The following is a 27,755-nucleotide window of genomic DNA, read 5'->3' as shown; positions in this document are numbered from 1 at the left end:
ACTTTCTACTAGCAACAGTAATACACCCCTATTTAAGGCCTATGTTGATGATGCAACCATGGTGAGAGTGTTTGACCGTCATACACGCAAGACGCTACAACATGACCCCATGAGATTTCTGCCTTATCACAATTGCCTGTTTTACAAAGTCAACAAAGTGTTAGTTTCCCTGTTCTGATCTCTGTAAAGCGTGGATTAAGACAACATTGAAATCTGAGCCATACAGATTGGATTACGGAGCATTGAATCACATTGGCCAAAGACAAATTCCCTATCTTCAATGCCTCACCCTCTCAACTGTGAAGTTGACTGCTCTGTATGTATACTGACTTTGAACTGATCTGTCACAGTTGAGAATAAGTCTTTATTAAAATCCTTTCCAACTATTCCGGTGTTTCGCTATGCTGCATCTGGGTGCTACATCACACTTGCCTCGTGTCTGTGCGCGCTGACCCTGATTACATCATCAACAAGGCCTTAAATAGGGGGTGTATCACTGTGGCTAGAAGAACGTGATTGGCTGACATTTTGGCTGTATGTCATGGCAGACAGACAACAACAAAATACACCTTACCTGTCTGTGTTTTTTCATAATAGGCTGAAAATCTTTTAATACCAGAGGCATGTGCTTTCAAAGCTGGTACAAGACAACGCATTTGCCACGTATCATTCTTGGTGCCGACAATATCATCCATTTTCCGTTTTCTGTATCAATCAATCCAAATTTCACCTGCGCTTGACTGAACCTCATTCTATATATACTGTATGTCTTTTACGTTGTGTAATTACCTGTGGAAGATGAAAAAAGTAACAAGCCTATAGAATATAGAGCTATCTAAACATAGGGAATTAAAATAAAAAGTAATCAGGAAACTAAATACCCATGTACAGTACAGATAAAAAAAAAACAAGCACAGTAATGATATTTGTAGTGCGGCCGGTGGATGTGTTAATGTGTAAGTGTGTGTTGGAGTGTGTGTGTGGGTGCATGCATGGTTTATTGTTGTCTCTTCATTTTTTTCCCAGAATGCCCTGCAGTAGAAAGTCTGCTATCCGTCTGGTGCTCCGTACCTCACTAAGTGGGTCAGTGGCTGGCTCAGTTGGTGGGTCGAGTTGGGCTAAAGTCACTCAGTGTATGCGTGTGCACATGGGTGGCTAGCGAAGAATCGCCATCATAATGAGTTCAAAGCCGGGGGAGAGGGAGAGCAAAAAGCGTGGAAATAGGCCATACGAGCCTCAGTGTACTTTATTGCCACACGGCGGGGCTACATCATCATCCCGCCGAATTAAAAAATCAAAACGGTGTAAAAGCGAGCGACCCGGGAGGGATGCTGAGAACACAAACTGCTGGGGGCGAACTTTTAATGTGAAGGATGCACACAGACACGACTGCAGATGGTACGTCAAAGTAAAGTGTATTTACTTGGTCTGTCTGACGATTGTCTGGGTTGATCTACTACAGGCGACGCCTAGAGACCACCGGGTGGGGGTGTTTCAGGATGCGTGTGTGTGGGGTGGGGGTTAAAAGGTAGTGGAAGAATTTAGGTTAGTGTGAATTATTCAGCGACAAGCAGCCTTCCCCTCAATAAAAAGTCGCAAGAGGACATGCAGCCGTCGCCCTGACAGCATTTCAGCATGGCACAATGGCCTCAGTGTGTGTGTGTGTGTGTGTGTGTGTTTGTGTGGTGTGTGTGTGTGTGCACGTGCAAAGTCACAATCCGGCAGATTAGATAAACCTTCGAGCTGCTGCTGCTGCTGTCATTTACGCCGCGTTGCCCCTCTTGAACTCCACTCTAATCACTCTCACAACAGGCAAACCCAACTAGTGTGCATGTTGCGTGTTTGGTGTGCTGGACAGAGATGACAAAACTGACTTTGAAATGGCTGTAATATGCATGCCAGGCCAGTAGTTGGCGAGGTCCCTTTGTTAAAAAACAACGATGTTGCCATTACACAGCGGGGTCCTCGGTATATGATGGATACAGTAAACCCCCGTTTTTTTGCGGAGTATATGTTCCAGAACCATCCCCTATATGTGAAAATCTGGAATATAGAGACACCAAGTTTTTCGTTGTAATTTTCAGTTCAAGTCAGTGATAGTCAATCATTTTCTGCCACCTGGAAGTACCCTGGCGCCTACTGTGAAGAGGTCTCTTATAGTGACTCTGTTCTTGGTGGGGGCTGTGTATGACGTTTATGTGTCTTCGTGTGAGTGACTACACGTGAGCTGTGGGCGACAGTAGCTCCTGCGTGAATATTCAAATTTCGTCTACGTATGTGTTTTAACTGTTCTACCAGCATCCAAAGAAATGGCTGAAAAGTGTATCAGTGACCTTGGCTCTCCTTAAAGTAGGTATACAGTCAAAACCCATATAAAACAGTCAGCAAAAAACAATCTGCGAAATAGAGTGGGTACAACTGATTAACTGTGATATGGCAGGTGAACACAACACTAAAACATTGTGTACTGCGCTTTAGCAGAGTAAGCATATATTTACTGTATATGTTAATAACCTAATTAAAAAGGACAGGTTGTTGTGTACAGCTAAAACTTCTGCATGGAGACATCAAAACTAAAATGATGCTATAATATGCATGTCAGGCAAGTAGTTGGTGATGTCACTTGCACACAAGTTCCTTGTACAAAAGTGATTCTTTTTGGTTTGCTTAATATAATCTAATAACATCTCTCTACCGGTTATATAGTATCCGCAATCGTCCATTTTCAGTATTGCGGCAGAATCCAAAACTGTTTGAGACCATGTTTGCCCAGATTTATGAGTGACCAGTCTGAGGTATAGCCTGGGATAGAATCAAGCTCATCTGCGGCTCTAATGACGACAAGTGCTATAGAAAACTGCTATTTTTACTCAGTTTTCATGTTAACAAATCAAACTGTTTCATTGTTTAAAGGGCCCTAACTAACATACTGTACTATTGCACTGCTGAGTGCAACAGGCCTCCCCATGTCAAATTCTCCCCCACCCCCGTCCCCTCGTCAACATCCCTTCCTCTTTTAACCTCTCCGCTTTATCCCCCCTCTCTCCGTTCTCGCCTCGAGTCTCTCTCGGGTTTCAAACTTGGAAGGCGGCCAATTAACACAAGAGCGCTGAGATGTTGGAGGAGGGGAGGAGAAGGGAAAGGGGTGGGGGCATCGCTACACACTGACCTACATACACTTCCACCCAGCTGATTGAATCCCGCATCGAGGCCCACGGCCAATCGTGAGCAGAGTCAAAGCGCCGGCCAGCCAATAGCGGCGGCGGCTGGCTGCGGAGCCACGGCGCTGTCTCCGTACAGTTTTGGGTAATTATACGGGGGGCCGGCGAGAAGAAGCACATGAAACTGGCTGAGGGGAATCACAGTGAATGAGAAAGAGACGGCGAGGGAGCGGCCAAGTGAGGCTCAGACGGACAAATATAGACGCTTGTTCCTCTGGCCTCTTCTTCGTCTTATGGCGTAACAAGTGTTGACAGATGAACCCTCATGCTTAGAGATGGGATTGATGGCCCATATTTAACATTGCTCTTTTCTTAAGACCAGGCCAAACAAGCTTTACTAACTGCCTAAGTACCTCACATCGTGGCTTGTTTATTTACTCAACTGCAGACTGACCAGGTTTCTATTAGGGGAAGGACTATATTTGTCCCGACATATTTTTATAAAATGGTGGTTAAGACATGTGCCTCAGAGTTCTGAGGTTGTAGGTTTGCTTTTACAAATAATGACGCTTAGTTCAAATTATACATTTAAATGAACGTATAATACAGTAAATACTCTGCAGGGCTCGCTCCCTATACCCCGTAAATAGCACCCCCGCCCTCCCAAAAATGCTTAAAATTGCCTATATTATTAGTTTAAACTACAAATATTCCACAAACTATGATCTCAAAACACTTTCATATAGTTTCAAAATCATCTTAAAACATTACTCTTATAAATGAATGGCTTAAAGAAATTTTTTTGAAAAAATAATATAATAATAACTTACAACCCAAGCTAACCTTAGCTTCTCCAACACATACAAAGCTTGTCTCTCAGTCAAAATGTACCACTACAGCACACCAGTTACTGTACTCCTTTCCGACAACCCCAATTCCAATGAAGTTGGGACGTTGTGTTAAAGATAAATAAAAACAGAATACAATGATATGCAAACATGGTCAACTGATATGTAATTGAATACACTATACAATTTTTATCAAATAATCATTAACTTAGAATTTTATGGCTGCAACACGTTCCAAAAAAGCTGGGACAGGGTCATGTTTACCACTGTATTACATCGCCTTTTCTTTTAACAACATTCAGTAAACGTTTGGGAACTGAAGACACTAATTGTTGAAGCCTTGAAGGTGGAATTCTTTCCCATTCTTGCTTGATGTACAGCTTCAGCTGTTCAATAGCCCGGGGTCTCCGTTGTCGTATTTTACGGTTCATAATGGGCCACACATTTTCAATGGGAGACTGGACTGCAGGCAGGCCAGTCTAGTACCCGCACTCTCTTACTATGAAGCCACACTGTTGTAACAAGTGCAGAATGTGGTTTGGCATTGTCTTGCTGAAATAAGCAGGGGCGTCCATGAAAAAGACGTTGCTTGGATGGCAGCATGTTTTTCCAAAACCTGTATGTACCTTTCAGCATTAATGGTGCCTTCACAGATGTGTAAGTTACCCATGCCATTGGCACTAACACAGCCCCATACCATCACAGATGTTGGCTTTTGAACTTTGCGTCCATAACATAAATTTTACTCTTAGTCCCGGAGGACACGACGTCCACAATTTCCCAAAACAATTTGAAATGTGGACTTGTGGGACCACAGAACCCTTTCCCACTTTGCATCAGTGCCGCCTTAGGGATCGAAGGTCATGGGTATTCAATGTTAGTTTTCGGCTTTGCCGCTTCCACGCAGTGAATTCTCCAGATTCTCTGAACCTTTTGACGATATTATGGACCGTAGAAGTTGAAATCCCTAAATTCCTTGCATTTCTACATTGAGGAACATTGTCCTTAAACTATTCTACTAATTTCTCACACACTTGTTCACGAAGAGGTGAACCTCGCCCCATCTTTGCTTGTGAATGACTGAGCAATTCAGGGGAGCTCCTTTTATACCCAATCATGGCACCCACCTGGTTCCCAATTAGCCGGTTCACCTGTGGGATGTTCCAAACAGGTGTTTGATGAGCATTCCTCAACTTTCTCAGTCTTTTTTGCAACCTGTCCCAGGTTTTTTGGAACGTGTTGTGTTGCAGCTATAAAATTCTAAGTTAATGATTATAAATAAAGTTTATCAGTCCCAACTTCATTGTAATTGGGGTTGTATATACAGTTCTTCGGTGGCATCTTAGGGTGCTTCTGAAAAAGCAAAAAAAAAAAAAACACGTATAGGTGAGTTTTAGTGAATAGCTCGGGTTAGTTTCCAAAGAAAAGAAAAACGGATTAATTCATGAATAGTTAATCACAATATGCGGCAGATTATTGTACCTTAGGATCATTTTGACAAAATCTAATGGTAAAGATCCTCAGATAGTACTCACTAAAAGACACACACATGCACATACACACAGGTTTGGCACCAGGCGACATGGAAAGTTAAATCTGTAGCCAACTCATTCTTGGCACTCAGAGGAAGCCCTTGCATAACAACGCGCTGTACACTTGCGTCCAAAACAAATGTGTTTACACATACAGTATATTGCATTTTATCCCACTGGGCCTTTAATTTACCCAGATCTGTATCGGTTTTGCTGCGGTGGCAAAAACAAAAAAGGAGAGGAAGTGCAAAACAATAAAAATGCCAAGAAAAGCAGCATGGAAGGAGAGAGGGGAAGGAGAGTGGGGGCGGCGCAAACAGGCGGCATGAGGCACACTAACCCATATTTACAGAGACGGAGGCTTATGCAGAGCCCGCAACTGTGCGGAGGCTCGTGGAAATGACGGATTACGGGGAGGCAGACTGAATGCTAAAAGTGATAATGTGGCACAAGTGCGGAGGGGAGAGAAAATGGATTTTCATCAACTCAAGCTGATAAAATCATGTTACCGATAATGCGTACAAAACGTTAAAGAACTACATTTATTATTATAAGTGGACTTTATTTACAGCAATGTGAGTGTCATTGTGCCTAATTCACCTTTAGGGATTATAATTAGTATAAACCCTAGAATAATGTGGAAACCCCTGCAAATTTACTAAATGTTCTCAAAATGTATTAATAATTCAATATAAACAGAATTTCTCCCAAAATAAGTGTAAGCCTGAAATCCTTCCACCTGACCTTTTCATACCCACAATGTGTGTATTCATAAGGATGGTCAGGAAATGTGCATTTATTTATGACAAATATTGTATATAATAGGACTAAAAGGTTTTATAAAGTGGAATTAGTTTTCCCTCAATATATCGCAGTTCACCTGTTGTGGATTCAGTGCATTGTTGATTTTTTTTTTTTCCGTATCATATTCATATCGCGCATCATTAACCATAGAGTGGGATTTTGAGTGAATGCTGTAATTTTATGGGTGGTAATATACACGCTTCCTAGTCTACAACATTAAAGCTGTATTTAAAAAAAATAATCTTTAAAACACATTACAAGGAATAAAATGTACATTGTGTACAGTACTACTGTGCATTACTGTGTTTAAGGGTATAGAAAGTGTTTATAAGAGTATGTCAGAGGTTAATAGAAGTGTGAGGAAGATTAACAAGAGTCTGGAGAGGTTCATACAACTTTAACACACAGTATGTATGTATAAATAAATAAAAAATAACCCCCCAAAAAATGGGGTCGCTACTTCGTGGATTTCACCCATTGTGGGGATGGTCCAGGCCCTAACCCCTGCGATAAACAAGGGAGTACCGTACTGTACCTACTGTAGCATTCGTGTGTTGGATGTGTGCCTTTGAGGGGTGTGGCCTAGACAGTGACGTCTTGGACTTCTTATTTTGTGTTAGTGTGTTTGTTTACCCCGTTCAACAAGTGGCTTTGGGGGAGTCAGGGTTGCAGGGCTCCACTGTATATACGTTTTGTGACATTTTTGTTTGGTGTGCCATGAGATTTTTCTCATGTAAAAAATGCGCAGACACTGATCCATTCATCCATCCATGAAAACAGGCCTCATCTCCACATATAGTATGTACTACGTCTTATACCGTGTGTCCTATACTGTATGTTAATGCGCATGCCAGGATTAGGTAGATATAGTTCACAAACACAAAATAAATGTGCAGATGCTTACACAAATTCAAATACACTGTACATTAATCTGATTGAAAGCCTTTCAACCACACAGTGATGTCACTGCAAAGTGATAACCAAGGACCATAGCATCCTCAGGGGAGCCGGCGGTCCACAGAGTTCTGGCTCACACATCGGTGTCACTCACACACACAAACAACGATTTTCAAGCGAACAGTTTAGGCTGTGGAAGGTGATGGAGCTCTGTGAATAATGATCCCACACTGACTTAAGTGCTCGTATGAAAATAGATTCCTCAACAATATTGACCCATCAAACTAGATTAAAAAAAAAAAAAACAAACAAACAAACAAAGGCAACATCAGTCCGCATGCTACACCTCACTACAAGATAACACGCTGATGCAAATAAGAAGAGGTCACGCCCGGGCTTCTGCAGGTGTCGCTACATTTTCAGAGCGAGTTTGTCTCGTCGCCAAACCCCGCGTCAAACCCTCATCAGCTTTCAGACGCCTGAATTTAGTGGCAGTGTCTGACAGTTTGTACAGCAGAGGAATCTTTTTCAATGACCTATCGCTTCATGTAGAGCAGGAGGAATGATGTCATGTTCTTAACATCTTCCAAACACATTATTCTTACGTGGTTGAGCCTGGTATATTGTTAATTTACAGTCATTATTGAATTAAAGTTAACAGCAAGACTGATTTTGCTCAACGTTGTGTTTTGTAGGTCGGTTTAACCCACTACTCCATATAGCAAATCTTAGTTTAGGTTCTAAGGAGGATTATTACAAGAATAATGTGATTGCACCAGAAAAATCTTACAGGAATGAAGTTGTCATTTTTTAATCAAGACAAAAAGAAGCTTTTTTTTCTTCTTCTTTTTCGAGAATACAAGTCATAATCATTCAAGGATAAAGTAATACCTTTTTGAGAAAAAGTCATTTGATTTAAGAAAAAAAAAAATTTCTTCTGAGAATAAAGTTGTAATATTCAGAGAATGAAGTCGAAATTGTTCATTCTTCCAAGAATGACCTTAATTTGGGGATTTTTTAATTTTTATTTTAACAAGAATTTAGTATTTTTTTATATATAAAGTCATGAATTTACAGGAATAAAAAGCGGACTTGTTGGAGGAAAATGAGTTTTCTGAGACTAAAGTTCTAATTTATTAGATAAATTAATATTCTGAAAATAAAGTTGAAATTTCAGGAAAAGTTAGGAATTTATTATTATTATTTTTTTTTTGTAAGTCCACAGCCACTTCCTGCCCCCTTCCCCCCGCCCCTTTTGTGCCACCCTGTGTGGTTGGGACACTGCACATGGCAATTACCGCCTTGGACTGTGAACACGAACTCCAGTCATCCATAAATCAATCTCTGTTTGTGTCAGAATGCTGAAAATACTTTTAAGATAGCTAATGCCATATCGGTACATTTAGGTGTGTTTCTTAGAATATTGTGTGTTCAGCAGCAGTCAGCAGAACCTGTTTGTTTTTGTGTGGGTGTGCAACCACTTTGTTCCCAGTCCTTCTTATCAACTTTTCCTTGAGGTTATTATTTCTTCCAAGAATACATCCCCCCCCCAGTCAACAAAGAACTTGTCAGAACTCACCACTTTGCAACAGGCTGGCGGCTATCGACTGTAACTGTAATAAGCAACATTTTGAGATGACCTTTGCTCAGAACTCAGATCACAAGTTTCCAAGGAGGTTTGCGGTTTTTAGCAGCGTCTGCTAAACTGCTCTCGTCAGACATAACTGAGCCTTTATTAACAGCGTAATAAAAAAGACCTTTTATGCTGAGATGCAATGAATCTAGAGATGTAAGGCATCAGCCTCCTTTAATTAGTCTGGTAAATATAAAGTAACAACACGGCAGGGTGGGAATGTGTGCATAGTTGACTCAATAGCCAGATCACATGAACACTGTGCACCCCCCTCCCCCACATAACAATAGAGTGAACCCCCGTTTATCCCGTGGATACATTCCGGACCCACCTGGAATAGGTGAAAATCCGTGAAATAGAGAGACCAGAGAACATGTTTTATGGTTTTACCGCTTGCACACGCTTTAAACATGTTTCAACTTATTAAAATACATTTTCAAAGTATTCCTTGAGGCCTGCTGTCACTCTCTCGCTAAGTTCTACAAATAAGAGGTAAAGTGTGCTTGCTTCAAGATGTTTATTTGTCCCTCCCAGTTGAGGTTTACTGTAAAACTGAAACATAAAGCAAAAAAGAATTAAACATTGTACATTTAAACACCAAAATGTTCAACCAAACCATATAATTTTGTCTGACAAATGTACGCTAGCTTAATGCTAAATTGTAATGCGAAGCGCGGGGTGTGAACGATGAAACGTGACATAGCAGTTGAATACTGTACACACAGGATGGGCAATATTGGGTGGAAAAGCAAGAGGCTCATTTGCTGTTTTGCACTGAAGTGACCAGCAGAGAAAGTGGAGGAGAAGGGGGGGTGAAAGTCAGAAAATGTACAACAACAGCTGAGGCCAAAGGCTCTTCCCTGCATTCGCCCTGCACCCCGGACTCCCTACTATACACGCACACACACACACACACAAATTCGCCTACGTATTCATAGCAGGCACAAAGCCTCCACTGTAGAAGGGCCCCTTCACACACAAAAGCCTTGAGCCACTGACATAAGAGATGTGTGTTTGAGACTATTCCTCTATGCATGCACACTAGCTGCTGCCCCCCCCTTCCCCCCCCACCAGTGTGATGTGATTATGCGCGTATTCCCAGTTCTGTCCGAGCTCCCACCAAAACCATTTTGAGACGCCCCAGGTCTCCGAGGGTCAATGTCTGTGGGTATCGGTTCCTCTCCTCAGCAGCACACAAAGTGATTGATGGGCAGATGGTGAGGCGGGTCGCCGTGGGAACGCAGGGATGAGCTGCACGCAGAGAGGAATCACACATGCATTCACCTACAATGCCCTTACACATGCATGCACACACAGACACACGCACTCTTAATATACCCTCCATTATGTGTGTAAAATAGAACTGTGTGTATGGCTCAATGTGCCTCGAGGCTTTGGAGGGATTTCATCCTCTCATAAGCAACACATAGTAACACACCATTGGCCATTCTCCCTGGCTAGCCACAGTAGGCCAGAAAAGACATGCTGAGGGATGGGTGGAGGAGGAAGGACAGAAAGATAAGCAAAAGGGCAGAGAAATGCGGATTCACTAATGCAGAGTGCTCTCAAACTACTCACAAAGCTTCTTGGTGAGCGCCCACAGAATGCATATCCAGTAGTCTGACCACACGGATCCAGTAATTATGCTTAAGAGTCATTCATGCACACGTTACCTTAAAATGCCCTCCGCTTTTTTTCCCGTCGGCTTTAATCAAGCTAGGCTTTAAACGTCCCAGTCTTCTGAAACACAAGACTAAGGAAAACATTTAATCCATGCCAAGTAGTCCAGTTCAGTTTAACTAATAGAAAGGCTGGAAAAGCAATTGCAACCGCAACACCTCAATATTGGCTGCCCATAAGTGTGAATGGCTGTGAGAGGCAATACTTCCAATACGATATCACATTTGAGAGAGCGCCACCCATCATCCCAAATCCTCAATGAAGGCCCAGGTACCAAATGCACAGCTCGCCACTGCTTGGCACACTGCAGTTCTTTGATTACTTGACAGACAATCCTCTCTTCTGTTACTCAGGAGTTTGTATCACATTTCACAAAATACTTCAGTGGGCTTTTAAGACCCACGAGAGAAATGATCGACACCTAAAGTCCTTCCCACAAACAGAACTCAAATACGTCCATCCGGTTGACCTGTAACCTCGCTTATGGTCCGAGGTGTAGCATCTATGTTTTAAGCCTTCAGAGCAAATGCAACACTCTCCTGTTGAATTCAACCAGAGGTTACGGAGAAGGTTTGCGGGTGACTGATCTTCTCCTGCTTTTCTCTCTAGGTCACCGGGACACCAGTCGAAGCGTGACCTTTCCCTTTCGTCAGTGTTAAGGTAAGACGCGCCCTGGAATCAGATTTCACCCACGCCACCCTCTCAAAGAGTCGGGCTCGTTTGCGTGAAGATTCCGTCGGCTCTGACGTGTTTTAGCAATCAAACGAAGTGGTCGGATCGTCAGCGAAAGGTTGCGTCAGTTATTGCACTGTCAGCAAACATGCAATGGCATACTTATTAGATTGACTACGGGTCGACTGCCTTGTATACAGTATCTGCTCTTTCTTATCAACCCAACCAACTACCAACCCCCCCCCCCCCCACACACACACACACACATTCATTCTCTTCCATAAAAGCCAGGTGTGCAAACAAAGGTTTGCCGAAGCATCATAAACCATAAATGATGAGGGGAAATGAAATGGAGGCTCGTCTCCTGCATATCCAAAAGGGTTACCATACATTTTCTTTGGATGACAAGTGGTGTAAATATTGCAATATAGTGCATTGTTATACATACATCGATACCCCAGCATTAGATAAATACTGTCGCTGTATTTTGGCAAAATATGGCTATAATTGTATTGTGCGTTACTTCATTGAGTATATTTAAGGATATGATTACAGCGAACCCCGTGTTAGGTGAAAAGCAATCGATAGAAATGAAAAAAAAAAGTTTTACCCTTCCCAAACATACATTTTAAAACACATTGTAAATGTACTTGAGCACAAGAGAAAATTGAAAGCATAAAATGTATGGAAAATACTGTATGTATAGTAGAGTAGTAGTCGTGTGTTAGATAAATGCATGTGTCTTTAAGAGGCGGGGCCTGGTGGGGTGCTGCGATGAGTGTTGTGCGTGAGATGTGGCCGAGAGCAGCTCCCTTATTGTGTTGAGGTGTTTTACGGTTCTCCCGGCGTTCAATAAACGTTAACAGATGACAGTAAGTATACTAAGCATGAATAACTCCTTTTGGAACTTCTGTACCCATAATAGAGCATGTGTTAAGAGTTTTCATTATCCAGCTGGCAAATTAATATAGGTAAATCCATTATATACATCAGGCAGCATGATCAAGAACCTAAACCAGGTTTCAAAGCCAATAACTGAGGAAGTGAATTATACAGTAGGTGAGTGAAAGCACCCTTGTAGTAATAGAAGTAGTAGCCTTTGGACTTTACTATATTGTTGAGTAGCTGAACAGAGACTTACTTCATGCCACAGTACGCTGCCTCGCCACACATGCACTCACACTTCGCAAGTCTCGAGCCATAGTTGTGATTTCATGAGGAGTGGGATTAGCTCTTGTTCGAGTTGAGTGTGTGTGGGACTAGCAACAAGCTCCGCATTCTACCATTGTGGGAACTTAATAGCCAACACCCAAAAGGAACCGAAAACATCATTCCCCTGTTTTAATGACGCGTGGAGGATGCGGAACATTTGAGGCCAGTGTGTGTACAACAAGAGCTGTAGTACTTCAGACTACAGACTGGCACGTATTGCGCGGACATGTTGACCTATAGGAAATGTGCGACACAAGAGAATGCTGTTTGTCTGTATGGAGGGTTGCACAGGTGGTTGGCAGGCAAAGTGCAACTGCCTTCATACTGTAGTTAGAAAGCCAAGTCACTGACTGCACTGTCCAGGAAAAATAGAAATCATCCATTCATTTTCTAAACTGCTTATCTGTTGTGGGGAGATGGAGTGTATTACTTAAAAATCCACGATATAGTGGAGAATAATTAACCGTGATACAGTATAATAGAGTAACACTATTTATCGTACCTCTTCAAATGGTGGCCGCTGTGTCATCTACTTGAAACCAATAAGCACCTCTCCTCAAGCAGATGCTAATATTTAGATCATGTAACTAAAATATGCAGAGCGGGGGTGTATGTAGACACACACAAACTCACACTAACACAAGGACATGCACAGCTGGATTAGCTCAATTTAGCAGGCCTCTAAAACAGTTAATCCTGGTTTAATCCGCTGCCATCAATCTGGACTCGAACCATAACTGAGAAGGAATGTGCAACTAGAGCCCCCCTTCATCGTTTCCCGTCTAGTCGCATCCACCCACCCCCCCCCCCCCCACACCCCCCACACACACACTTTTTTGACACAGAAAGCTTGGCCGTAGTCGATTAATTGTTAATCAGGAAGAGCAGCTCAGCCCAAACTCAGTGATGCCACGTTGTTTTATCGGCGTAATTGAAAGAGACGGGCTCCGAAAAAAAACCAAATTAGAGTTTTAAAGCCAAACTGGCAGTTTGTGTGGATTTTATACTGTTGAGTGGAGCCACTTTTACACTGACCGTCTAAGAGTGTGTGTGTGTGCGTGTGTATATAAGGATGGTGAAGGGAATATAGAATTACATATTAGAATATAAAGTATTCTATATTCCCTTCAATGGGTCCAGTGTGCGCCTCTGTTATCAGCTCTCACAAATTGCAAGCGCCTTCCCAACTTGCTCAACTAGCAATCAGATGCTATGGAGATGAGCTACACCCAAACCTTTTCCCCGAGACAACACAAGTACCCTGCATTTATTCATGCTCACGTACCAGTGTGCACACAAATACACCTACAGAACAATGGCAGCGGTTGTACTTTTGCCACAGTTAGTCCGTTTTAGGTGCAAAATTGTGATCTGACAAATATGAACCTCAAAGTGTAGCTTTGGTTTGCATGCGAGTATTTGTGGCGGTGTCTTGTTTAGACAGAGTTAACTACAACGCATGTTTTGTCATGTGTGTAATTGCTGCATTTCTACATGTTCTATTTGTTTTGTACAACGACACACAGACAGCATTGGCGTAACGTGAATATCCAGTCGGGCTAGTATTCATTCGGGAGCCATTTTTCATAACTGATGATCTGAAGGGGGGGTAAAGAAAAAAAGCTTCGGTTACAGTCAAAAACTGCCAATGCTTTTCAGCAATAATGTAGGTCTTGCAAAGAACAAGAAAATGCGCCAAGCTGATGGATCTTTGTCACAAAAAAATCCACAGATATGAGATAGGTGGCCACAGTGCAAGCATGGTTTGATTATCACATTGGATATCTCCGTTCTTTGAGAGGAAAACCTAGGAAAAGTGCAGTATGTAAACACGGGGGCGTTTGAGGTGCTCGCTATAAGGGGACGCGCAAACAGAAATTAACTGAACACAATGCTACGGAGCTATGTTACGGCTACACAATTACAATGACTGTTTAACATAGGGCCAGATCAGTTTGGATTTTTTTTCTCCCTAAATAAAACCATCATTTCGAAACAGCATTTTGGATTTATTAGTTATTTTTTGAGATGGTAAAATTGGCTTGATGAAACTTAGTGTGATAAATATGCAAATAAATCAGAAATCATTAAGGGGGCAAATCATATTTTCAGAGCACTCAAGTTCATTGCGTGCCGTTCGTAACCTCGAATGTCGAGACCATCGCAAAAGCGATAACAACCTGTAATCTAAGCGTACCCTTTATCCAACAATCCACCAGCAGTGGTTTGCATCACTCAAATGCTATTGGTGCGGCACGCATGGAACCCCGACTGACTAAGTATACTTGAAATAGAACATTGCAGTACCATTTGCCAGGAGTCAGTAGCAAGTTGAAAAGTGTTTTCTAACAAATTGCTTGGTGGCCTTTGACATTTTTTTCTTGCGACTTCAGCTATGCACTTTGGTTTAATTACCAGGCCGAAACATAACGTTCACGCATCAACAACGGAAAAGAGATCAGCGCAAACTACCGCCGACCAAACTGCTGAGCTGCCCGTTTCGAGCGGGAGAGGCCTGCTTTGACAGCAAGTTCCGTTAGAAACTCACCGACTCAACAGGCCCGAAATATATACCGCAAGATGTTTTGGGTTTAATTTGCACAAAACAAGCAACAAATGCGATAAGGAAGGGGGGTGTTCAACCGTTGATTTTCTTAGCTCTGTATAGCAGGAAAAACATCGGCGACTTTCTACAAAACTTCTACATGTGAAGTAAATCCTGCATATTACCATCCCTACCCAACCACCATGTTTCTCATATCATCAGTGTGTGATATACTTGTGTTTATACATTAGCTCTTATCCAGAAGTGGCAGTTTGCAGACGGTCCTTCTACTGTGTTCTGTTAGTCGCGTGCAAGTTTGATCATCAAATACAGGCTCACAAAAATAGAATAATTTGACTTGCCTACTCAGAAACAGAATCACTTGGTAAAGACTCTGGAATCCACTACAAAGCATCATCTGCCCAATTTCACAGTATAGTCAAGCCCTGTTTATTGAGGGGGCTTTGTTCCAGACTCACCCACACAATAGGTGAAAATAGAGAAATCATATAAGAATGTTTTTTTTTTTTTTTTTAAGTTTTACCCCTCCCACAGCCTTTAAGCACATTAGAACTTATTAAAACACACTTTTGTTTAACACATTGTAAACACATTTGCAAGCATAAAATACTGTACATATTGTAGTGTCTCTATACCTTTTGGGAGAACCTGTGACGACAGCGGGTCTGCGTGTGAGTGTGGGCGTGAACTGTGGCTGACACCAGGTCCTGTGTGGGTAGGCTCATTACATTTCCGTGTTTGACTGATTCCTCAGTGTGCAATAAACGACTGAAAAGTGCACCTGTGATTGTGGCTCTCCTTTCTCCACATATGTGGGCATTACAGTAAGTATGGAAAACCCCATACAAAATGATCTCTTCCAAAAATAAATTTAAAAAACCCAAAACGGGGAGCGCAAACGATGTACTGTAATAAAGGGTTACAATAGGCACACATAGCCTCCAGCTTACCCATGACCCTAACGAAGACAAGCACTATAGAAGATGGATAGATGGGAAAAAAAATCTCCTAAGTATAATGAACCCCGGATACTCACGGTTCGGTTTACCTATTTGTGGATTATATTTCAATTTTTTTCAATGTTGTAATTATTAAAACGCTTATTGGTGGTGGTTTATCCCCGCTTATTCAAGAATGTTTGAGCTTAAACAAACGAAAAAAGTAATGATAATGTGTGCCAATTATCCGCAGATTTTCACTATTCGCAGTCCAGCCCGTTCTCTATCCCCCCCAAATAGCGGGGTCCACTGTAATAGAAAAGGTAGTGTATGGGGTGAGAATCGTCAGATCTCTACCTCCTTTCATTAGAACCCCAAACAGGTTTGAAGAGCAGCAGCAAGCTCCATATGAGGGCCACTTGTTTATTTTGCCTACACCACATTTTATACCCAGACAAACGAGGACACTAGCGGGAAAATAATGAGGGACGGGCGAGACGAAAAGGGTTGGAGGTCGGGCAAGAGAGACAGACTTTGCGAAAAATAACATGCGCCTTTAGCGAAGAACAGCTCTTAAAAATTAATATGGCATTCCGAATTCCTCCTGAGTGCGTTGAATAATTGAGAGGAGTCTTTGAACAGAGAACGAGTCGTGCCGGGAGGGCGAGGGCTGGAGCTACGGCGGAGTCTGTGGTTTGTTTTTTTTGCTTTCACCAGGGCAGTTTCATTGCAATTAAAAGATGCGTGCGATCGTTTTTCAACATTCTGTGGCTGAACTTTGGCCCGAGGACTCAATGGCTCGCTCAAAGACACGTTTTGCATGACGTAATGAAACGTGTTTCTATTGATCGTTTCGGTTTGTTGCCCAAACAGATGGAGCACAGTAGAAATATCGATATTTTGTCCCACCCCTAGTACATTTCCACTTTGACTTGTCATGTAAAGTATTTGCCAGTCCAAAAGCATGGATGTAAATTAAAGACAACTGCCCATAAGTGTGAATGGATAAGAAAAGCCCAAATACAAGGCGAACTTCTCTTGTTGAAAGAACTGTGCTCATTGATTGGAAATGGAAGCAGAACAGAGCCTAGGGGCTGACTGCGCTGGGTGACACTATTCAGACGTTTGGAGGGGTGCCTGGAGCTGGTGGGTTCCCATAAGCCACCCCCGCCACCCCCACCTCTCCCCTTTGGCCTCCCACACTCTCACAAACCACTCCATTGGGAATCACAGCCAGAGGGCACTTGTATTACACCATTTTGGGAGCAAAGCTTGTTAATTTCCCCTGTCTCGACTACCCCCTCCCCTCTTCATGTTATTGCCTTCTCGCAAAAGGGTTCCTTCACTTTGGCACAGTGCCCGCCAAATACAGTCGTTCGAGCAATTGCGGCAGAAATACAAATACTTGAGTATTTATCTTTCTGATGACTTTTTACTTTTACTTCCTACTTTTGAGAACAGATAGTGATGCCTTGAGATAAGAGTTTAATCTGTTATGTGAGCTCACTCATATCTCAAATGGCCTTTCTCCATTGAGATGAATGGAAATGCCCTTAATCCATTCCAGCCTTTCCCCCCCAAAAAAATCAATCCATGCACCCAACCATTTTCTTTACCGCTTATCCTCACGAGGGTTGCAGGCAGCTGAAGCCTATCCCAGATATCTTCAGGCGGGAGGCGGGGTACACCCTGAACCGGTCGCCACTCAATCGCAGGGCACAAATCACCAGTCGCACTCACATTCACACCTACGGCCAATTTAGAGTCTTCAATCAATCTAGCACGTATGTTTTTGGGATGTGGGAGGAAACCGGAGTGCCCGGAGAAAACCCACCCAGGCACAGGGAGAACATGCAAACACCGATCCCCAGAACTGTGAGGCAGATGTGCTAACCAGTCGTCCACCGTCCTGCCGGACGAATAGCACTCAGTAATATTAACTTCATAAAACAAAGTAATAACATAATTAAACACAAAGTGAAAAATAAGTAAAAACAGTTTGTGCACTATGATCAATTCATTTCGACTCCTGGTGTGTGCGACTTGGCAACCGGGGGCAGTCTAATACTGTCATGACGACACAAACGAAGAAGACTTTCACAACTTCTGACTCAGTCAACTGCAGTAATATTTGTCATTTTTCACAGACGATAGTATGTGTTAAAATATCCTTTACTTAAAGGGTTATAACTCCGCAAGTATCGATGCTATTTGGTAGCCCATCTATGGCGTTTTGCATTGTGCGTTGGCATTAAGTAGTGTAAAGCAAAGTCGTGTGGCTGTTTTAGATACACAACGTAATTCTTTTGTTAGTTTCACATTCAACTTCCACTGGGAGTGGCAAAAGTGATGCTGAAATTGGGGTTGGGGTTTATGATGTCATCTGTTTGATTCAGTGAGAAGCATATCGGCTGCATTCTGAACCAGTTGGAGGTATGAGAGTGATTTTTTTTTTTAAGTGACCGGAGAGGAGTAGGTTGAAGTAATCTTACCTGAAAAAAAGTTAGAGCATGGATCAATCCTTCATGGTCGGGTTTAGTAGTTATTGATTTTGTACTGTGATGCGTTTGTGGAAGAAGCATGACTGGACTACTTAATTGATGTGGGTTGTGAAGGTAAAATCCGAATGAAAAATGACTCCTAAATATTTGGTTGCGTGTGGGATATTGTCTTTAATGGTACTAAGGGTGGGGTTAACAATGTTGAAAAAAATGATTTCATATTTAAAGGTGTTGCCAGGTAATGTATATATATTTTTTAGTTTCAGGCATGAGCTAATTCAGCAATTTTTATGTTGTTTTGTTTTTCTCATGCAGTACCTGCTGTCACTTCGTTACTGATCCCCCTGTCAGAATTTAGCTTGCAGCAAAGCTGTGTCCAGCATTCTTTTTGCTTCTTTTCATGATCACTATGCAATTTAATACAAACAGGTGGTGTATGTAATTGACAGTAAAAAAAAATAATAATAATGTTTTTTTACCTTTGTACTTAAGTACATTTTAGAGTCTGTACTTTTTTTTTTTTACTCAAGGAGTTGAATCAGTATTTCTACTTTTACTACTACTTTTCTTTTTCTTCTTGACACAGGTATGAGCATTATTTCCACCTCTGTTTCCAAGTACCTGGCCCCTAAACTCGCAGATGTTTTTTTTCCCATTAAAAAACAAATAAAAGGTAATTTTGCAGATGGTTTAGCTCTGCTGCAGAAAATGAATAATTCACAAACACTGTGAGATCTCATTGGCCATAAAAGAAATCCCATTCTACTCGCTCTACATTCATAGACAGCCTTATGAAAGGAGCTCTCCATTTTGTCCAGCCTGCCTCACTCTACTTGGAAAAATAAATAATTTCACCCTGAAAGAATCAACAATTTCGGTACGCTCAGCCATTGAAATGACAATGGAGTGCCTGCTGCTGGCCTTACAAGGCGCCGCTTGTGTCTATAGCATTGTTCCACATATTTTGCAAACATCTCGTGGCATCCCACCAAAGATAATGTTGCATAAAGTATACATACATATACACAAACCCACCCACTATCGGTGAAAATCGCCAATAGAGACAGATACATTCCACAGAAAATCCGCAACAAAGTGAGGAACACTTTACTGAAATAATGATGTCATCTTGGGCTGTTTAGTTGCACGAAGCTATGATTCTGTTGTATGAAAGGCAACAGGTGGATAACACGGATTAATTGTACCTTCTGCCATTTAGTGGAAGAGCATTTAATTGCTCTGGCTGTCCCTATAAATCACTGACATAGATGAACAAAGATGCATTATTTGGTGTAAATAATAATCATACCAATTCAGTACAATTGGGTAATTTCTTGCGGTACACTTAAGTGCCGCAGCACAGAAGTTGGGAATCACTGCTGTCTTGAAATGTGCCGTGAGCCACTTTATTTCCCTGCCTCTTTCCCAATGTGACATATCTGCTCGGTGTGAATTCTGGAGCTCGTTTCAGCACTGTGCAGCCCCGCTGATGAGCCCGAACATGAGCAGGCAAGCGCGCCGTATACGTCTGTGCATGTCAGGCCCATGTGGGGAAGTATGCAAAGGTTAAAAACACGTCGAGCAGGCTCAGCTGTTAACGGCGGAGGAGGAGAGCCGCAGTGTCGCCTTCATGCGGGTGCGTAGGGACCGTTAGAGCCAAAAAGGTGCGCGTGCGTGTGTTTGTGTGTGTGTGGAGTGTGGCTGTGACATAACTTGGTCTTGGCCTTTGATGGGCAGCTGCTGGGAAGAGGCAGCCAGTGAGAGCAGGGTTAAGTTAAGTAACAGCAGGGCACAAAGTTCACTGCAGCCAGGAATCCTTTCTCTCTCTCTCTCTCTCTCTCTCTCTCACACGCACACACACACATATACACACAAGACGCACACGTAAATATACACAGATGCACCTAATCTTATGACTAAAGTCACACACTGTGTTCCAGGCGCGTTTGCAAGTACTATTTTGAGGGTCAGTGCGCCTCCTCTTATGCCTGATGATTCTCTGAGCACACATTTCAGCAGCTCCACAGCTCTGGACCTGCCCCTCTTGGACAGAACTCCACTTGGGGGCAGGAAGAAAAACACAGACTGTGCTAGAATCCGTTCTCCAAAAACAAACGATGACTTATCTAAGACTGGAGATGATGTGAGCCAAAAATTGTTTCAAGTGGTGTTCAAGTTGTCTTATTTTCCATTCGACAAAGCTTTCGGAGGACTTTTGTCAGTAGTCCAGTGGTTTGTACAACATATGGCATGTCTTACTTGGTCGATAATATCTGTGCACCAGCCACTTCGGAGTTCTTAACATTTCAATACATGATGGAAATGTCAAAACACAGACATTTACAGCTGTCCTTTGTACTTACAACAAAAAACATCCAATTGTACGGGGAGTAATGCATCAACAAAAATATTCCTTACTCTGTTCCAAAAAACAAAAGTCCAATATTCCAATTCAGACTAATTGCCAAGTTCAAAAGTGCAAAAGCCGACAAGCGCCATTTAGATAAAAGCAGCGCTACGCCAACTAGCAGACTGCCTATCACGGCATCATTAGTTACCAACACTGCAAAACCAAACAGCTACAATTTAAAATGGAAAAAAATGGTTTATTTCAGAAACCGATGTGTGGTACACATTTTACTTTCCCTTAAAGCCAATCACGAACCCATGCGTATTTACATCATCACGTAATCATAAGTCGTCACAAACGTCCACAAACATGACTGCGCCTGTGATTCCTCGTTAACTCGCTGCTAATATCGTTTCGATTGTGGTTGAAAACGACTGTAAATATGATAGCTTTCAACTGTATAATTGCTTAAGACAATCCAAGATAAATAATGTCATGAAACTCATCGCTGAGATTGGTGTCAGGTCAGCAGATTCTACGAGGAAGCCTTTGCTGATGTGATATCTGCGTTTGTTTTAAAACTCTTCAATCAGTGACGCCTGAGTAAATTATTCAGATAATTAATCTGGGAATTTGTAAGGTAGAAAGGTACGTAATAAAGGCTTTGAATAGCATGTCTTACCTGGGCTATAACATTGGCGGACAAGCCAGAATGTCAGTGCTAGCATTACTGTTCAGAGGTTATTTCAGTACATAATCAAAACATTTCCGCTTTAAATGTAAAATGGCTTCCATTTCAACGACTAATTCAGAGTAAATTCTTCAGTCGTATACAGCAGTAATTTACCCATATGGGATCGACTCTAGGAACCCTTGCTAACCAGGTACTAGAAGCTGGTGGAGAAGTTGCATAAGGTGATCAGATATTTCCTCGAGTTACTTACACCTGTCTTGACCTAGTTTTGCCGAGGTTAATGCTTCACCAACAAGAGATATGAAGTGACGCAAGTGGGAACCTGAGCGAGAAACCCAGAGGGATTACTGGGATTTGCTCAGCAAATCTACTCAACAAAAGGTGCCTTGGCTGCGTGAAACTGCTGGTGCTGACTGTACATCGTGAAACTTAAGAGTCTTTGAGTGAAATGGGAGTTCGGGGGCGGGAGAGGAGGCCCTGTTATGAAACAGTCACCGGAAAATTAGTTCAAGGAAGTTCTATTTGTATGTTTTAACGCATTGGGTTGTGCCCACTCCTCAACAAGTTTCATCTTTGCTCATTAAAGGAGGTACATACATCAACAATCGGGACGAATTTGAGCATTTTCCCTCCTTCCGTTTAAAGTCAGCAAAGACCCAATAATCTATTAAAGATTATTCTGAGTGATTTTCTTGCAGTGTTGGGTGTGCTAAGTTTTTTTTTTTCTCCCAGATCGTAAATGTTAACCTCTTCAATATTTGTGATCATTAAGCCTTTTGTGTGTTATCAACCAAAGATGTTATTTTAGGTACTATGTGTGTGGTGTGCTGTGTCAATCGCAGGGTACACTACACGCTATTAGCAGTAAGCACACCATTTTTTTTAATCGCCTTCATGCATGGGGTCGCTTGGATTTAAAAAATCAGTGTAGGTTAAAAATCGCTGTGTGTGTGTGTGTGTGTGTGTGCTCCACTTGAGGTGACGGTGTGTTGATGTTTTGTTAACGGTGAGAGTTTCTGGTAAGAGGACTAAAAAAAGACTGTCGAGATTTATGGACATATCATGTGAAACACTAAACCCCCCAAACCCACCCTCACAGCCTGGCCCTCATGCCCGAAATTCCAGGAGTAACTGCTCCTGCATGGTGACAGTGAACCCAACCTTGACAGACACACAAACTCTTATGCCAGATCACCTAGCAAAACTTGAGAAGCCTTTATGGGAATGGTCAAGAGTGTGGAACGTTTTTCATATCAGTTGTCATTGTCGGTTTTTAATCAACGCCATACTCCATTTATGACATTTTGGGGGTTGTGAATTTATGGTTTTGGGGCTAATAATTCTGAGGAAGAATCTCGGGCGGGTTTGTCTTTAAAGGACCCTGGAAATGGTGAAAAAGACCATAAAATGGTTCATTCAAAGCAAATTGGCAGATTTACTATGTTTTTAGGGAATGGCTTCTTGAGGCTTTTTTTTGGGGGGGGGGGGGGGAGATCTACTTATGACAGACATGCCTACCAGATTACATGTTGCTTTTCTGTTGGTGTCCACTATGATGACCAACATTGAAATACTTGGTGTAAAAAGTTAGACAACACTAGATTGCTGGCATTTCAATTAATTTCAATAGGAACAATTTTTTGCCATATAACAAGCTTTCACGGGACAAATTCAACTTGAGTCAAAATACCACTCTCGTATATTTCATTTGATGTCAGAATTTTCCATCGCTCCTGCCCTGACCTGCTGGGCCGCTTTTTCACACAGCCCACGTCGTTGGTAGAAGGGGAGATTCACCCCCCCACCCCGATCCTTGCCTTTCAAAGCATTCCCCTCAAAAGGTTCAACTCAAGTCCCAGCAGCACAGTTGTTCTGTAATCATTCCCACTCGTGGCAGAAGCAACCTTGCTTACCTGACCCAAGACACTGGCGGTTGGTTCCCTGCCAGGGGTTTACATAACAAATAGCAACGCATGCTGCTATAATCATATGGCGTCAGGTTCTAAATATAAACGCAAAGGACTCCACTCACTAAAGAAGTCTTTTGCTGCCTGTGTGGGAGGTTTTCTCACGACCACAGCGTGCTTGTATTACTGTAGGCCTACATGTTTACATTCTGTCCTTGACATTATTAATGGATTAACTTAAATGGCCGTTGCGAGGCACACAAACTGGGCTAGTGTGTTTCCAGATAAACCGGTTACGTCTCTCACTGTGCCTTGGAGGAATACTGTCATGCACATGGCTCGCAACGTCGGCATTCATGTCACCACCGGACGTATCATTAGGCACACCTATGCTGTCTCATTTTGACTCAGAGTTGTTAAATGTAATACGACTGAGCGGGAGGTGTCTCTAATATTTTGGCAGTAAACAGTATTACTGACCCCACTTCAAACCACAAGAATACACTTAACGTTAATACCTCTCTTGATACACTATAGGACCTCATTGGTGAAGGTGCAGCCTATTGGTACACACCCTGGTGTGGTCGCCAGCCAAACACAGACCTATCATATATAAACATGGTATACATATATACAGTATACAATTTACCACAGCGGTAAGGTGGAAAAAGCCAGAAAATGTATTGGTGGCACTTGAATTTGGCCTGCGAAAGCATGTTTTTAATCAAATAAGCAACAAATTGAGCTAAAATACACATATACATTTGTCTAGAGTTCAAAATACAGTCGGTTTAATGTCATCAAAATAAATGCTCACATTTCAAAATAAAATAAACACATTGAACTAGAAATTGTATTTTCTGCCCTGAAGTTTTCATTTTAAAGCTAGTGAAGCAATGTCGTAGCTAATGACTAAAATGGCCAATCCATACACATTATAGGACGCGAACGTGTAAAGATGTCATATGTATAATGTATATTCATCATGAAAAAAATATACCTTGTGTACATAAACATATCCATTCATTCATTTCCTATAGTGCTCTTCCTCATTAGTGGAGTCTATCCTAGCTGACTTTGGTGCCAGGTACACCCTGGACTGGGTTGCCAGCCAATCACAGGGCTTTCACATATGCATATATATGCATTACCTGTGTGTATGTCATTTACTACATAATGTAAGATGGATAAAATGTGCAATGAAAAGGTATTTTTAGTGCTTGAATTTCACCGTTGGAAAAAAACATTATTCAACATGTAACAAACTCCAAGCAAACTAAAATACACAATATTACACTTATATATTTGTATAGTGCTCAAAGTACTGTCAGTTGAGTTTCATATATTAATCGAGCACATTACATTAGCACTGTATTACTGACTACTAATATAACCACACTCAACTAGCTTTTTTTTTTGGGGGTGACTAAAATGATCAATCTCAATTAGATGAAAAGCATGCAAAAAAAAAAAAGTGATCTAACGTGAAGGCAATAAAGGACACGAAGAGAACCAGACCCTTCTAAATAGACCCTCGTAAAAGTGTGCTGGGTCTTGCGTGTGTGTTGAGGCACATGCTTTTTTTTGTTTTTGTTTTGATGGAGGAAGGAGGGGTGCCGGGCTCGGAGAAGAAGAGGAAGTGTGTGTGCATGTGTGGGACTTGTTTTCTTTTTCTTTTTTTTTTACCTTCCATCCAGCCGAGCTGTTGCTGTCTCCTTTGTCCTTAAAGTAGGGGATGGATCTGACCATCCAGTCGTAGATCTGGGACAGCGTCAGCCTCTTGTCCGGCGCGCTCTCGATGGCTTTGGTGATGAGGTCGGCGTACGAGAGGTTCCCCCAGGCGTTGCGGCGAGACGAAGCCTTCCTGGGAGTCTGCTGCACGGCCAGGCCTCCCGGGGTGAGCGCTCCGGAGGAGGCGGGCGGCGAGTGCGCCGAGAGCGGGGAGCCGCCGCTCTCCTGGCCGGGCGAGGAGAGCGCGCCGTCGGCCAGCGGGCTGCCGCTGCTCTGGTCGTCCGTCACCGCACCTGAGCCACTACCGACGATGGCCGCGTGCTGGTGGTGCGCGCCCTCCTCCTCGTCGTCGTCCTCCTCCGGGATGATATCGTGGCCGTCCGGCTTGGCGGCGCTCGAATCCGGCCGAGGCAGAGGCCAGGTGCAGGAGCGCGGCCGCTGCTGGGGCTCGAAGTCCGGGTCGATGGCCACGGCGTCGGGGAGCGCGGACTCGGCCATGATGTCCTTCTTACTTTCCGACTTTAGGAGCGACGACACCGAGAGCTGTCAAAGTCGCGTCCCATCAATGCGCGCTCTCGTTCTTTGTTGCTATTCCACTGCAGGGTCGCGCGCGCTTCGAACTGCTCGTCCTTTTTAAACGCCTGTGGAGGAGCGCACACGCACACAGAAACGCACGCGGACGCAAATGAACAACAATCGTGAAAAGCACTTACGTTCCAAACTAGACACCAAATGAATTACCTCGAGTGTCTCGCGTGCAAGACTTTAAAACATCCCGAAAAGTCGCACACACGCCATCGCCTTCTCTTTCCTCCTATTAGACTGCCTGCTGCCACCTCGCTCCTGCTTCCTACTGTACTGTATCTCGATGTGCTCTCTACGACACACGCATATTACGCAGACAGTAAGCAAGCGTGCGAGGCGATCAAGGTCCAGCCCCCCTGGTGGATCCTGTTCGTGCACGGCTGCGCCTTTTAAAGAGACACTACAGGAACAGGACACGTCTGAACATGTCAGGGGGAGACCAAGAGCCTCTTTAAGAGTCAAAAGTTTGCATCCAAATTGGGATTAAACTACAAGCAACTGTTGTTCACTTCGGCATTGACAAGTAGGCTTCTTGACAATAGTTTACGTTTTGAACAAAGTGCTTTAAAACATTTGTTTTCCCCTCGCAACAAATTGAGTTCTTCGAAATAAAGTTCACTTTTGGGATAGAAATGTAAACCAAAACCGGTGAGAACTGAATGTAAATGCCATTTAATCTGTTCCGGTTTCCCCCAAAACCTAACGACAGTTTTATGTATTTTTCAATACAACCTTTTAAATCCATAAAACTTAAATCACTGCAAGCCTTCCCAGTTAACGTGGATATTTGACTTCTAAAGCCGTCAATGGCAGTGAATGTGTTCCTAAAAACATGTTGTAATAACAGCATTAAATAGAATATAAAGAATTAAACAGTTTGTGCATCAACATTAATTCATCGCTACTCCTTCTGGTGTGAGCGACTTGACCAATGGGCGGCAGCATAATACAGCAAACAAACAAAGAGTTTTATTCAACAACTGTGACTCAGTAAAATGCAGTAATAGTAGTCCTTTATTGCAGCGGATGAAGACAATATGACTGAGTATTGTGATGCTGTCTGTCTACACGTGTTACTGCACCACTTGTGTTCCCTGAAGCATCTTAACACCGCCACATTGATGTTATTAGTTTGCCCATGTATGGCGTTTCTCATCTTTGACTTGCGAGCGCAGACTTGAGATACGAGTGCCGTATGGTGGCAGTGAACTCAACTCACTTCCCAATAAGCAGCACGTTGACAAATAGTGAACAAAATCTTCAAAAGCAGCTTCAAGCTGTTTGATGCCTCCCAGTGGAGGTTTAGTGTCAAACTAAACATTAAACAAAGAGAATTACACCTTGTGTATTTAGGACAGCCACATAGCTTAGCCTTTACGTCCATTACCTGAATGCTGATGCATAAGATTAATGCTAATCCTAATGAGCATTTATGTTGCAGTCCTCCGACACTTCAAAGCAATGGATCGAACACAAGTGGTGCAGCAACATGTGAAAGACAATAAAACAGTACTCACATTCACGTGTTCTTTATCCTCTGCGAAGAACGACTAATGTTAGTGCTGTACCGATGTGCTGAGAGTAGTTGAAACGTCTTAAAGAACAGTATATGTCTGTCATTCTTATACTGCCCCCAGGTGGCCAAGTCAGGCACACCAGAAAGAGCAGCACGGTGGCTATTCAATTGATGTAGTGTGACAAAAATAAACTATTTTTTAAAAAGCTGTATTATTAAAAACCTATTACTATTCGTGCTATAACAAATAATGTCCTTCTATTTCACCCAGAGTGTACCTTTAACCACCTGTCAATCACTCTGTCACGGTGCACTGAGACTCCGCCCCTTTCGTCCCCGCCTCCCTTCCAGCTTTATCCACCTGGCCCAAAGATTACGTCAACTGCTTGAGTAGCCAGAGAGAGAGAGCGAGAGAGAGAGAGCCTTCCCTCCTCCCATTCTTCTTTTTCCTCTTGACATGATCAAAACAAGCGGTCCTCTTTGTCTCCCGTCTGCGCATTGCGCGTGTCCACCTGTGCAGGAATGCGC

General features: G+C 42.7%; 2 protein-coding genes across 2 annotated transcripts in view; both read right to left on the bottom strand.

Moving 5' to 3' along the window:
• foxo3b (forkhead box O3b) overlaps positions 1-26,056 on the bottom strand; it is a 49,921-nt gene extending 23,865 nt beyond the window's left edge. Inside the window, exons 1-2 of the mRNA XM_061704037.1 lie at positions 25,868-26,056; positions 25,082-25,767 (exon numbers count right to left, since the gene is read on the bottom strand). Of these exons, the coding sequence (XP_061560021.1) occupies positions 25,082-25,624 (543 nt within the window). The 5' untranslated portion in view covers positions 25,625-25,767; positions 25,868-26,056. The remainder of the gene's footprint in view (positions 1-25,081; positions 25,768-25,867) is intronic.
• Positions 26,057-27,682: 1,626 nt separating this feature from the next.
• afg1lb (AFG1 like ATPase b) overlaps positions 27,683-27,755 on the bottom strand; it is a 33,721-nt gene continuing 33,648 nt past the window's right edge. The window contains exon 15 of the transcript XR_009770308.1: positions 27,683-27,739. The gene's annotated coding sequence lies outside the window, so the exon portion shown is untranslated. The remainder of the gene's footprint in view (positions 27,740-27,755) is intronic.

Source organism: Phycodurus eques, chromosome 18 (assembly GCF_024500275.1).
Source record: "Phycodurus eques isolate BA_2022a chromosome 18, UOR_Pequ_1.1, whole genome shotgun sequence".
In the NCBI taxonomy this organism is placed as follows: Eukaryota; Metazoa; Chordata; class Actinopteri; order Syngnathiformes; family Syngnathidae; genus Phycodurus; species Phycodurus eques.
This window is presented reverse-complemented; position numbering and strand designations above follow the sequence as displayed.